Genomic DNA, 14,108 nt, shown 5'->3' with positions numbered 1-14,108 from the left:
GTAGTACTACTAATTTGAAATTTACCCTTTTTATATTTTAAGAGGTGGGAAATTTGAGATTGGAACCTAAAATTACTTATACAACCTGATCGAGTTTTTGACTTTTTAAAGTCTACGAAATTTGTTTTATCATGTGTTTAATTTATTTTGAAACATAAATACGAAACCATATAAATTATAAAATTATTAGTTGGAGTGAGATTTTTAACAATAAGTCGCTGATCTACAACTTATATAGAAACTAAAAATTTTGATCCAATCAGTACAACTTTTATTTAAAATCACTATCTCCTAAAGACATATTTAATTCTTTATTTAAATTTTAAAGTGTATTAGACACGTAAAGAAAAAGTTTGAGATGGGCTAGTTTGGTCAAACACTCTAATTTGAGCCTCTTTGATCGTAAATTTTGCAACTACTATGTGTGAAATACCTGCATTGAGGCCGCCTAAATAAGATAACAAATAGCTATGGCAACAAAAGAAATCTACTTCACCAAGCAACAACGGGAAGAGTAACACTATTCCTGGCTAATGTAGTTACAAAGTTTCAGTGGCAGTGAGCCATCACTCGTACAGAATATGGAACCAGTATTCTCGATTACGTACAAAATGATAAATTATCCGATGAGCCGAAAAAATTCGAACTAGGGCAAAGCCTACTAAATCCCCTTAATTAAACCTACAGGGAGCAATTTCCTCCAACATTTGTCAACACCATAAATTACAAGAGGTTACACCGGATCAATGTGTTAGTAGTGATGACAGAATTGAAGCCACGAGTAAGCTCTTGGAGATTGGATGTTATTGTAAACTGGAAGTTGACCCTGAGTGTAGGTGCAATTGGGTTCTCTTTTTCTTGGTTGTTTCTGGGTTCTCGTCAAGCATGACGACATCATCATCGTTGTCCTCAACTTCTTGAGGATTCGCTTGATTGGCAGCATTGAAGTTTAGATTACTCCGAGAGACTTCGTGGTTTGCCGTTGTTTCTAACATTTCAGAAAGCTTCCTCTTGGTCCCAGGTTTCTCTGGAGCTATCTCAACCTCATAGGACTTACCTTTAGCTTCTAATACATCAGGCGAAGTAGTTGATCTGCTCTCACCATTAACCTGTTTGGATTTGTCAGTGACACTGGTCCATCCAGATAGGATCATGCCATCTGGTTCTTTCTCATCATCAAACTCCTCCCTGCATGTATCAGAACAACTTGTGATGTTCATGCTATAATAACAAACTAAGAAGTAGCTAATTCAGTATATATTGTGCATCAAACAAGGAAAAGAAATCTCTACTGAAAACTTGCACCAGTGTTTAACAGCTTGTGATAATATAAATTGGAAATATCTCTCAGAATCAAGATTAAGGTCCGATTCTGCAGATTAATTTTAATGGAGAACAAGAAGCCATCATATTACAAATTTTTACTCAATCTTTATTCATGTCAATAAGCTTAAAGCTTGTCAAAACATAAGTTGCGCGACAACTCAGCATTTACAATTTAAATGCCGACTCTACAGGACTACAGGATATAAATCATTGGATAACAAAAAGGCATCAAATAATAATATTTCCCCACATATACCAATCTATGTGAATTTGGCATCACTTCCAATATTCTGATTTCCATATTAGATATCAATCCTCATTCTGATTTTTCCTCAATATCCTGACATAGACAAAAGCCATGGGACGTGATGCAGGTCGCAGGTCATTGACCTACAGCCAATAGGTCAATATCCAGTAACTTGAACATCAGTGTCACGTGACCTGAGGATGTACCTGTGATACCATGACGTGCAAATGTAGGTCAACTCCATGCAGCACGAGACTCCACAACAGCCAATTAGGTCAGTGTTGGCATGGTGATGCCGCCGGCATTTAGAACCTTGATTAGGACTTAGGGCATACTCAATGATGACACAGATTGACTTGCTTGCAGCTCAAAGTGCTAACTTAAAGAGGAAGAGTAGAAAAGGACATGGACATGAGCGATCGCAAAATGATAAAATAACTGTTAAATAAATTAACTCAACATTGAATTTCATCATAAAAAGCCATTCATATTCTCCACCAATGTTTCCCGTCGTTCTGAAATACTCAGATGGCAGAATGCTTTTACCACCCAATTGTACATCAAGATGAAATCAAGTAACCAAGCAACTCAAATAGAATTAAAAGGAATATGATATGAAACAAAGATTCAAAGAAAACCAACATATGAAACTTAAAATACAAAACTGGAAGAACAAAAAAATACCAGCAACTGCATTACAAAATAAACTTAGCTTAAAATACTCAAATGACATAATATACATTTACATACATATATATATATATATATGTTAGAAAAATATGGAAGGAAGCAAGCATCGGATGTAAACCTGTGTTTGATGTTAATGTTGCATGATAGTTCTTGTTGAAGATCCTCAACTGTAAGCATAGTCCCGCTAGTAACTGGAACAGGAAGTTCGGCTAATACCTGTATAATTTGATAGCTCAATTAACGCAAGGAAAGTAATACAACATCAACTACAGGGAAAATATAGCATCGTGGCTATGATAAGTAAGCAACATCACATGAAAATGACAATCATGTGCTACTTCTACAAATCACATGTTAATGGTATGATAAATGCAGAGAAGTCCTAACCTTATCAAGATTCTTGGCATAATTGGCAGCAACATCTTCCTCCAAATCATCACCATCCTCAAAGATGAGTGTCGAACCATGCATTATCAAAGGAAGGTTCATGCCGAGTTTTGCATTTACTATCTTCTCGACAACATCTCGTAGCTTTGTACTACAAGTGTTAACTTCCAATAGCAGTGGAGTCTGTCTCAATTTTAAGTTGTAGTCAGTGTTGTCACATAACTAAGAAAAACCATAATTAATGAAAATTGAATGGCCAAAAAGTACCTCAGAACAGACATAACATGATTTATTAGGCTCAAATGGCTCCACTGGCATTAAAAGCATCTTTCTTGATGGATGTTCAAGACAATATGTCATCCTGTGAAGGTTAATACAACAGTGATCGAGTATTTTTTGGAAGTACCAAATACAACATCTTGCTACACAAAACAGACTTGATACCAAGCAATTTTTAAACTAAGTGGCAAATAATATGGCATTGGACAGAGAAATTACTATGAGAAAGTTCATCCGAAAGTACCTATTCTTCTGAAAATCACCCTGCAGCACTTTAACTGCTTCAACAACAATTAAACCAGCTATAATAGCATTTGTTGTTGCAACCGCATGCACAATGTTGCCAGCAATACCTTTCGCTTCAAACAGACTATGCAGAGGAATTCCAAACGAATAGGCCCTGATATTCGCAGCAGCAGTAACAAACTCTACTGCTAACTGATCATCTTTGTCAAAGGTCAAGTTCCCAATATCCTGAAAACAAAAATCAATAGATCCATCACAAGTTCCGCAATTCAAAAAGTTACATAGACATGCTATCACATAGTACAAAAATGGACCTTCTCTCTTTTTTCAATAAATAATCTCAAAGCCTCCAAAAAGATTCTTGAATTTTCAGCAATACTCCATATATCTTGTGGATTCTTGAGACCAACAGATAACATAGCAGAGAGGGCTGACTGCCCATTATCACGGTCCTCTGAATTACCATTTTGCTGGATCAGTTTGTCTGGCAAAACATCAGTAACATATACAGGCCTAGGTCTTTTTCTGTTCTTCCATGTTTCCTCATTAGCTAATGCAACTTCGATGTTATATCCAAAAACATGATCATAAATTTTCCGACCATACTGCTCAGGATCTTCTTCTGGGCTTCGCTCAAACACATCTACAGGCTTTGATGAATTACTCCCATCATTAGATCGCACATTAAGATCATTGTCCTGATTTCTATCACCAAATAACTTTGCAAAAAGCAGGTCCTTTGCCCAAACAACGCAGTGAACAAACTGCAAGGGATAGAAGATGCACTTCATAATCACACCAAGCTAGAATATTATCTTGTGATAAAATCCATACAAGTAGTAAATATCTGAATTTTGACTAAGATATTGTAGAACATCATGTAACAACTAAAGCATGCTCGTTCTCATATAAATTTTAACCACTGAAAAACAATGACTTTATTCATGCAAAATTCTAAAGTTCGAATTGACTAGTACCTCAAATAACAGGAGGAATCAGACATTTTACACGCATTTTTGAAAATTCACCATATGTAGACAAGCCTCTATAATGAGCATCTCTTTCCAAAATGTTAAACAAATGTTAGCTAACTCATACTGAGGAATTGACCCTTAATACATGGTACTTTCACCAGCTAGAGGTGCACATGAAACATAAGCATTACAGATAGAAAATGGCATATCCTTTTCACTTTTACCATATCCTTTTCACTTTTACCGTTCAATTTTAAAGTATCTCTTATTACAGATAAGAGGAGCCAGCTCTGTTTCACTGGTCAAATTGCTGGAAGAAATGCCTGTAAAATTATTAGTGCTTTGTACCAAAGAATACATGTTTACTAAGTTACACACAAGGGGAATTTTAATTTTTTTTAAAATAAAGCACATAGTTGTAGATTGTCTTTAGCATTTTGCAATATTCTATCTTTGATTCATTCTGACATCCGACGCCAGATGATCCATAGAATCCTGAGAAGAAAAAGGCTTGGTGTAGCAAGACAAATGAGTGCATCAAGTATCAACATGTAAAGGCCATGTCACTGTGATGTGGCTGATCCACGGTAGTAAAAGATATAAGTATCAATACAAGGATTCCCATAATTTGACAGCCATTTCGGCTATATCCTTTTGTCTGTTGACCAATCATACAAATCCATTTGATTTTCTGCAGCATCTGCCTAGTCATGTACTCCACTCTAAATCTTAACATCACTAGCTTGTTCCAATGTACTTCCAATATAGATTTCCTTATGTCAGCTGGATATCCCTCATTGGCTGTCATGAATTAGAAATTTGTATTAGAGAAACTAGAAGAACTGGTTACTTTCCAAGTCCTCTCTTGGCCAACAACTTGGAATTAAAATTGAAGAATAATAATACAAGGATACAATGTTCTGAGTGCTATTATGGACCCAAGCCATCTACTTAAAATAAGATCTAATCCTTATCAACCAAATGCAAAAACCCAACAGAAAAGGTCCCAACGTACTCTATTTCATTACCCTCCGGCAGCACAGGAAAGATGAATGAGTCCTTGATAATAATTCTTAAGAGGTTTGTTCCAAGCCAACCTACTCTCTATTCTGGCAGTGTGGCCTTCATCTGATGCCACTTCTTCTCTTCCTCTCAACCTGTCCTCTCTCTCCCCTCTCTTCTGAACTCTTTCTCCCTCTTCTATTCTATCTCTCCTACTTTTCTCTTCTTGATTGCTACATCCATATGCTTCTTTGCTGGACTTCCAGTATCCATATTTCTCTATCAGTCTGTGCTGAAATTACTATGTTGGTGTTACTAATTACTGCAGCTGACATTATTATTGACTACTGAAGCTGACTGGCTATTGTGATTACTGCACTCGTTTCCTTTACTATTAATAACTGATGTTGTATGGCAGAATATCTGCTTAAACCAAGAATGTTGATCTCAGAGTGAAGATGATAGCCAAGGTTTCATCAGATACAACAGGCCATTCTGAACATGAAACTTTTTTCGCTGATCCCTTTTTCATGTATAGTTCTTAAGTTACTATGTTTGAAACATACTTCATTGATTTCTAGGCCTAACCATAAACTCAAATTTTAACCTAATCTTTAATCGGTAGACTATGGACTGCTCCCTTATAGCTTGTCGTACAAACATTATTTCTTTTCTTCTATTTGTTAAACAGTATTTGAGGTTGCATCAAGTTTTAAAATGAGATATTCTCCATTGGCTTCGACTTTATAGTTTGTTTTGGTCTTAGTTTAGTCTTCTATTACGAGCTAATTAAATTATTTCTTAATCTCTTTGGATAAGTGTTCTCCAAAATAAGATGTAACAACTCTAACCCATCGGTTGAGCATTGGAGCTTAAATTCTTGCAATTTATTTGCATCACTAGACATGTTCAAATGTATCATCAGTTGTTAGAAAGAAAGATAACAGAGAAAGCAACAATAGAGAAGAGTTATCAAATTGTGGCACTATCTTTTCATAGTATAGCTCTTAAATATCATGCATATACATATTATATAGTTATAAATAACACAAAAAAAAGAAGAAGCTGAAAATGAAACCTTTGATGGTGTGCTAGTGATTGTGCAGACAGGATAGGTCTTCGGAGTTGGTTTTGGTTGACATTCATAGCACTCTGTTTTACCCTTGACATGTATAGTAACCTGCTCCAATCATTCACCTATTAGAGGCTTTAGAGGAACTTGATACAAAACAGATGCAGAATAAACGTAAGCAAACAAATGGTTAAATAGACAAAAATATTAAGTTTGTGTTATAATACTATATGCAGCATGCAATAACATATAATCAGATGCTTTAGAAAACCAGAGATAGTTGCACCAAAGTAGCACTTGAATATACAGTAACAACTACAACCATCAATAAATCTAAATGAGTACAGAATAAGTGAATAACAAAACATATATAATATTGTAAACCTTATATAACTAGGCATGGCAGATGCAACATGGCTATTAATTAACTGGAACATCATAGATTTCCAAGTAAACAAATTACAAACAAGTGGGTAGGCAAGGGATTAGAGAAGTACTATCCTTTTGCATAAAATTTGAAAAATCTAGTGGAATCATACATATCCAAAAATTAGGCAAGTCTAATGGGCAAGAACAGCACCAAACTTTGGTCTTTTTTCTTTTTCTTTTTCTTTTTCTTTATTTGAAAGAATGACCAAACTTTGGTTAATACATAATATATTGAACTTCTTACGTCACAGTCTATAAATAATAATAACAAATTCATGCATGACCCTCTGACATATTACATCCAAGATGTACGTAGAATTTGCTAGGAATAACTTAGTTTGATTATCTTATATGACAAGATGCATTAGCATGGGATCATATTATCCAGGACATAGTGAGGCCTGAATTAAGAAGAGTGAAACACCAAATAGACTTGAGGAAACATAATTTACCAAAACAACTCAGTTTAATTATTTTTACATGACATAATTATGTATTTGCATGGCATATATAATCCTGTATAACATTAAGTAGAATGGTGAGACACCAAAATGTTTTACAGACCCGATAAAATATAAGTAAAACAGAATACAAAGATTTTATCAGCATTTTCAAAAACATCTAGAACAAAACAATGATAGAGCTTAGACATTTATATTATTCTAAGCAAATAAACTACAACATGGAGTTTGTATTTATCAGCATTTTCAAAAAAAATCTAGAATAGAACAATGATAGGGCTTTGACATTTTAATTCTAAGAGAATAAACTACAACATGGAGCTTGTATTTATCAGCATTTTCAAAAAAATCTAGAATAAAACAAGGATAGGGTTTGACATTTCTGTTATTCTCAGAGAATAAACTGCAACATGGAGCTTGCATTTATCAGCATTTTCAAAAAAATCTAGAAGAAAAAATTGACAGGGCTTTGACATTTCTATTATTCTAAGAGAATAAACTATAACATGGATCAATTAAGAGAACTAGGGAATTTCCTTTTTGTAATAGACATGAAGATGCTTGACTAGAAAATTTAGTATTCATTAATTTGCTATTAAGATGAAACAACTGATCAAACATGATAAGTGAGTAAAATTTTAGTATTGCAAAAGATGCTAGATTAGCTGTTGAATTGCATAAATCAGCTTGGAGTCTCCAGGTTGATTACTATTTCCTAACCAAAACAAATTTGAGGCGAGAGGTGATTGCCATGAAAAAACCGATAAGACCAATCAAATGGTACGAAGACCTCAAAAACTAGTTGAAATTCAAGATCATGCTACATTAGAAAAAACCTTGAAGAAGGGCAATACATAAATCTACGATTTCAGAACAATGCACAACTTAAGCCACATATAACCAGAAAAGACGATACAAAAAATTTCCTAACTTCTTTAATCTCTTATTGCATTATTCAAAACATGTAGACATGTAAATCCTTGTATCTTTGGCTCTTTGCATTTGCACCTTTGCCCTTTATGACATGGCATAAGAGAGAAAAAAAAATCATTATAATGGTCATTCTGGCATTTCTACAAAGAGCACACACAGTTTTAAGACCATGAATTGCCATGCTAGCAGCATATGCCATGCCGGCACAGACAGGAGAAAACTCTCAAATTTTTTTAAAATTTTTTTTTTGAAATTTTCTTATTTCTGCATAAGAATCCATATCTTGTAGAAGGTTATAAAAAACATTTAGAAGATATTAGCAACAAAGTATCTGTAAAGATCATAAACAAAAAATATCAAGGCCAGCAGTAGTATTTTCCTGGAATAAACTAAGTCATGTGCAACAAAGCAAGCACCCGACGAATATCAGGACATAAGGTATTCCCAAAAGCACCATTCCCACTTCAAATGAACAGCCTTAGATATTGTGTTTTTTTGAATGAGACTGGAAGTTGGGAAATAAAATTTTATATAGTGATTAATTTCGTTCAACCTATAGCTATTAAGCTTTTTTTTTTTTTTTCTATTTCAACAGTATTGACATAACCAAGAAGTAGCAGTCAACAAGTTCTCACTAAAAGAATATCACACAGAAGAAACAGAAAGAGGACGTGCTTCAGGTAAACCTTTATATGAACTACAGTACCACTCTAAAACATTAGCATATACAAATCAAATAACTTGTACGGAAATATTTGATACATTACCTGCCCCAAAAACCCTGTTGTTCCACTTTCAACCAAAGGGACTTCAGCAGCAAGGCAAAGTCGGTTAACATGTCGCCTGGCATCTAAGTTATCAAGACCATTTAGGACAACACTAAATTGTTTAAAGAACTCAACATTAAATTGGGGATCCTTGACATTTGCATGATATGATGTTATGTTGATGCCCGGTCTAAATTTTAAGACAGCGTCTCGAGCAACCTGATAAGGGAGCAAATATGAAAGAAGTCAGGATATTACTAAAAACATTTAATGAAAAAAGGGGGCAAGAAAAGATAACTGCACTCGACATAAATCATATGGTAAAAGCTACCTACTTTAGCTTTAGATTGCCCCACATGACACTGTCGAAATAAAAATTGCCTATTTAGGTTGCTGACTTCTATTGTATCCATATCAATCTGCAAATACAAACAACTATTATGAATATAACCAAGCAAGGGTAAAGATTATTGTCAACTGACATACAGTCTAAGAAAATGGATGAAGCTCAAGGCGTATGGACCTGTCAGAATATAACTTCCAGTCAGGCCAATAGTGTAAGTTACAATAGATTCACAAAAATGGAGTACTAACAGGCTGTGTAAAGATTGTTCTGTCACTATGTTCTGCAGCCAAGGGATTGCAGACTGATAAGAGACTATAATGTGGATGCGGTGCTGAGACAACCTTATAGAGTAGTGTGTACTGCGTAACCGAATACCTTTGAAAGCATAAAAATAATCTCAAGAACAAATAATTATCATTTTAATGCGTTAGTTGTGTATATCAATTTCTTCTCCTATGTGACAACTCAAACTCCTCCAAATATTCATTTCTTGGGTAATTTTCAGTCTATGTACATCCCCACTGCCACCCTAGATAGCCTGAAAGGTTTTCTTAATATACCACTGTTGAAGCACTCGCCTGGAGGAGAGCATACAGAAGCTTTTCTAGTACAGAATTTTAGCATCACAAGCATCTCATGGACCATAAACCTAGTCACAAACAATATGAAACCTAACTGGAACACAAAATGCATAGGAAGAATACCAAAACAACCATCTCCACATGGAGTCCAGTCCTTTTCATCTCCCTAATAATCAAGAAGGCAGACTTAACTTTCAGCAAGATTGCCTTCTTTTTATAGTTTTGTACTTTATTTCTGAATCCAATATAAAGAACAGAAAGTCTGACTCACATCTACTTTAACCCTGCATATTACTTTTGAAATACACAAACCGTCACATATAGTAGGTTTCTAACATAAATATCTATTTCTTGCAAAGAGCTAAAAATATTAAAAGAGGTACCGCACCAAGATCTCCCAAACTTCAACATAAGCATCTAAGTACTAAAAACACTAAAAACAATTCTTTTAACAAATCATAAGGTGTAAGACCCTTTCCCTATTGCCAATTGACCTACCAAAATGTTCTTTCCAAACTACTACTACTACTACTAAGAGAGTTTGTCACTAACTAGAACCCTAGAACACCGAAAATCCATTAGGGCCAGAAGAATTACAAACCCTAGAGTAACAAAGTGCGAAATCAAAGTAACTCTCCGCTTACTATATGAATATCTTGGAACCCGGAGAGCGCGAGGGTTTTGAGTAGCTCGCAGCCGATTCCCCCAGCCCCCACCATGAGCACTTTCGCGGCCTGCAACCACCCAATTCGAAATGGCTCCCTGAGACACGAAGCCGCAAGCGAGAAGAAGAAGAGAAGAAAACAACGGGAAACCACGCGAAGAGTACCTTGATTGCCTCCTCCTGCGAACTCGGATCCATGGGGAGGGGTGAGCTTGGAGGGGAAGAGGAGGAGGAGGGGGCTTTCTTTTTTAGTTTTTGCGGGGTTTGGGGGAATCGAAGGTGGGTCAGAACTGGGAAGACTCGAGGAAAAGGGAGGGAGAGGGGTCTTCTTGCGTCTTGTTCCAAAAAAATAATTTACTTGTAGGATTTCAATTGGAATTTTGCTTCTTTAATCACCTCACCATTTTTTTTTTATTTTTTATTTTTTATTTTTTTATTTTTCGGCCCCCTTTTTTCTTCTTCTGGGCTCATGACATCCAATACACTGGAATTTGGAGATTCGACTTGAACGTTGGTCAACTCTCTTGTGATAATTATTACATTACTATTTACTAACCTCCCTAAACGATGAATTGGCTAACCAAATCACCTGGGAGTCATTAAAACGATTCAATTTCTTTCATGCTCATTACCGAACTCCAGAAATTCATAAAGGCATCGAGTTTTTTTGTTTTCTTTTTAGAGGCGAATTTAGGCAGGATTTTGGTGGGCCCATCCGAAACAAAACAGTGGTTTAAAACGGGCTGGGGCTACTCAAGACCTGGCCCAATCTCAGTGCATTGAGGATGTACTTCCTTTCCTCTTTGGCCTGCTCTGCCTCTCTCTCTCTCTCTCTCTCTCGGTCTCAGTAGGTTCGGTTACTAAAGCTCTTGACCCAAGAAAGAACGCACATTGGATGGCATTCGAACCAACCATCTGTGTACAAAAGCTTAGATATGAGAACTATTTTTATTCTTTTTCTATTTTATTATTCAGGAGCTAGACAAATAATCATTCATTCTTAAAAACGGAGTTACTTAGGCCCCGTTAAGCTCTAGTCAACATATTAAGCTGCTTAGTCTGTACTTTAAATTGTGTGTGTCGTCGATATATTACTTTGAACTAAATGTCGTTAAAATATTGCTCTAAGCTATGGTACCGTCGAGTTATCAATAGAGCTGAACTATTAAGTCAAGTCTTTAAATCACTAAATAATTTTCTCCACCTTAATTATATAATATTAGAGTCAATCGTAAGGAAGATACCTACTAATTCATTCTTACTACTTTTTATCTCCTTCCATTTTTAAAACAATTACCATCCACAAGTAAAAAAAAAAAAATCTATAACCCAAACCGTAAGTGGGTGGAAAGTTAATGGAGAGACAAAGGGAAGAAGTAGAAGGATATGTGAAGAGTATGATTACTAATTTACTTACACCGTGTCGATCGTTTGGAGAAAACTTATTAACTTTATGAGAGTTGGTTTATGAGAATTAGTCTATGTAACTGTAACACCCCAAATTAAAAAAAAAAAAAAAAATTTTCCTGACCGACGCACGTGCCGAGCACGTGCGTCGGCCTGCCACCCTGCCACCCTCCCTCTTTTCTTCTTTTCTTCTCTTCCCTTCCTTGCCGTGCACGCCACCCTCCCCCCATCTCCCTCATCTCTTCTTTCCCTCACCGCAGCCCTCCCACCTCCAGCCCCTCACCTTCCCCTCCATTGGCTATCTCTCTCTCTCTCTCTCTCTCTCTCTCGCTCTCTCTCTCTCGTAGTTGCCGACAGCCGCCGGAGCCGCCGAGCTCGCCGACCCCCCCTTCCGGTAAGCCCTCCTCCCCTCCTTCCTTTCTCCTCTTTTCCTTCCCCTCCTCGGCCTCGTGCTGTGCCGGACCCATGCCGCCGCCGTCCCCGCGCTGCGCCGCCGGCCTCGTGCCGCGCCGCCGCAGCCCCGCAGCCTCGTGGGCTTCTCTCCGCCTCACCCTCCTTCCATCGGGAGTGGAAGGGGATGGGGTGGAGGGGTGGGGTTTAACCCCCCACCCATTTTCCCCCCTTAGTGGGCTGTAGTGGTCTGCAGCCCACTAATCTGTTGGGGGTGGGCTGCAGACCGCAGCCCACCAGCCCGATCTGGGTGGGCTGCGGGCCGCAGCCCACCTAGACTTGGGTGGGCTGCGGGCCGCAGCCCACCTAGCCTTGGATCCAGGTGGGCTGCGGGCTGCAGCCCATTAGCCCATTGTGGAGTGGGCTGCAGTCTGCAGCCCACTATTCCAACCTTGGTGGGCTGTGGCTGGGCCCCAGCCCACCAAGGCCCTATTTGCTTTGTGGGTTGGGTTTGGGCCTACCTATTGCCTCTAGCCTAGCTCATTTGGGTCCATTTGGATCCTATAACCCTGTTTACCATTTTCACCTAATTTGTTTTGCTTGATCCTTAATTTTGGGATAATATAAGATTCCTAGGATACCCTTGACTCGTACCAAACATAAATGTGCTAATAAGATAATTAATTCTATTAGTTCGCTAATGACTTTACTTGCGTGAATTAATAGGATTGACACCGCGTGAGGAAGATTTTGGGATCCCGGACTAGCTGACGAGTTTTACCTTACCGTGGAGACCCCCCAGGCGAGTAGAGTTATACAAATCTAGAATATCATGATACAGTAGGAAATGTCAGTATTAATGCATGCAGTTGGTACCCCCTGTTATATCTTTTGCATATGTAGTTATTTATAATCTGTTCATCATAGTATCATGAGAATGTTAATGTGTATGATAATGCTTTACATGTGTCCTGTATGATATACCGTTGCATAGATGTAGGATTGCTGTGAATATGGACTGTAATGATCATGATGACTATAACATGCTTTATACACGCATAAACACTGCACCACTTCCACCTATTATTAGTAGTCGAATTCTGACTAGACAGTACCCCTACTCACTCAGCCCAGGGTTAAGGGCAGAGTGTATCATATATGTCTATACTATTAGCGGCCTACACCTGAGGTCGGGAAGCCTGTGTGGCATTCAGGTAGTTATACTGCATAGTTAGGACTAGATTATGATGATAGAAGAACATGATTGTGAGGCGGGGATATAACTCTAGCGGTACCCGACGACGCAGGGTTAGGGCGTCTGTTGATGAGCCGAGGGCTCCTGATTCTCCCGCCGAGGGCGGTGATGATTTAGAGAGAGTGAGATATGGGCTTACGACCGGAGTCCTGAGTCTGATGGCCACAGACAACCGGTCACATGTAGTGTCGCCATACACGTGTAGGTGACATTACCGCTAGATGTGTATATATCCCCCCTCGATGTATGTGATGATGGATGATTATTTCGTAAGAGTATTTACCCTGTGTGGTGAATAGCTCGGTGAGCGATGATAAGTATGATTATTGTTTTGGTAGACATGAGATGACTGAACTGCTATTTTATTGCTGTGCATAACACGTAAACCTATGATTGAGATGTGTACGAATAAGAGATTGTCTCAAACTTTATATCTGTGTGAACTGATCATAATATGTTTGGTAAACTAGCATGTTCCAAGATAGTGATTGGTAATCTTTATCAACTGCATTGACTTAGTAAATTGTGGTAAGTCATTTTTAATAAGCATGTCATTATCGTTAGTAAATTTAGGCATACATTGGATATACACATGTGATGTCATTATTTTAGATTGTATGGATCCTACTCGCTGGGCTGTAAGCTCACCTTT

The 14,108-nt window shown here is 37.5% G+C and overlaps 1 protein-coding gene across 2 annotated transcripts; it reads right to left on the bottom strand.

Annotated features, from left to right (window-relative positions):
* Positions 1–491: 491 nt before the first annotated feature.
* On the bottom strand, positions 492–10,748 carry LOC140777842 (SUMO-activating enzyme subunit 2-like). Of its 2 annotated transcripts, none has more exons than XM_073122227.1 (11): positions 10,570–10,747; positions 10,385–10,474; positions 9,149–9,232; positions 8,814–9,032; positions 6,230–6,331; positions 3,490–3,939; positions 3,174–3,403; positions 2,918–3,011; positions 2,651–2,833; positions 2,382–2,479; positions 492–1,188 (listed from the first exon to the last, which is right to left on the bottom strand). In XM_073122227.1, the coding sequence occupies exons 1-11, from the start codon at positions 10,600–10,602 to the stop codon at positions 804–806; spliced, it is 1,968 nt and encodes a 655-aa protein (XP_072978328.1). In that variant the 5' UTR covers positions 10,603–10,747; the 3' UTR covers positions 492–803. The 2 variants fall into 2 exon arrangements, with proteins under 2 accessions (XP_072978328.1, XP_072978329.1); XM_073122228.1 differs by lacking the exon at positions 492–1,188 and adding an exon at positions 1,813–1,952 and having other exon boundaries at positions 10,570–10,748.
* Between the last annotated feature and the right edge of the window lie 3,360 nt (positions 10,749–14,108).

The sequence above is a fragment of the Typha angustifolia genome, chromosome 15 (genome assembly GCF_048772165.1).
Source record: "Typha angustifolia cultivar Huaian chromosome 15, ASM4877216v1, whole genome shotgun sequence".
Classification (NCBI taxonomy): domain Eukaryota; kingdom Viridiplantae; phylum Streptophyta; class Magnoliopsida; order Poales; family Typhaceae; genus Typha; species Typha angustifolia.
The sequence above is the reverse complement of the archived record's forward strand: the minus strand, read 5'-3'. Positions and strand labels throughout refer to the sequence as shown.

What these genes read in the sequence shown, in the direction of transcription:
- LOC140777842 (XM_073122227.1), bottom strand. Translation starts at nt 10,602, where the DNA reads ATGGATCCGAGTTCGCAGGAGGAGGCAATCAAG. An exon ending in CGCAGGAGGAGGCAATCAAG is followed by an intron (nt 10,475 to 10,569) that starts GTACTCTTCGCG and finishes GGGTGGTTGCAG; the next exon opens with GCCGCGAAAGTGCTCATGGT. An exon ending in TCACTAGCACACCATCAAAG is followed by an intron (nt 3,940 to 6,229) that starts GTTTCATTTTCA and finishes TATCCCTTGCAG; the next exon opens with TTTGTTCACTGCGTTGTTTG.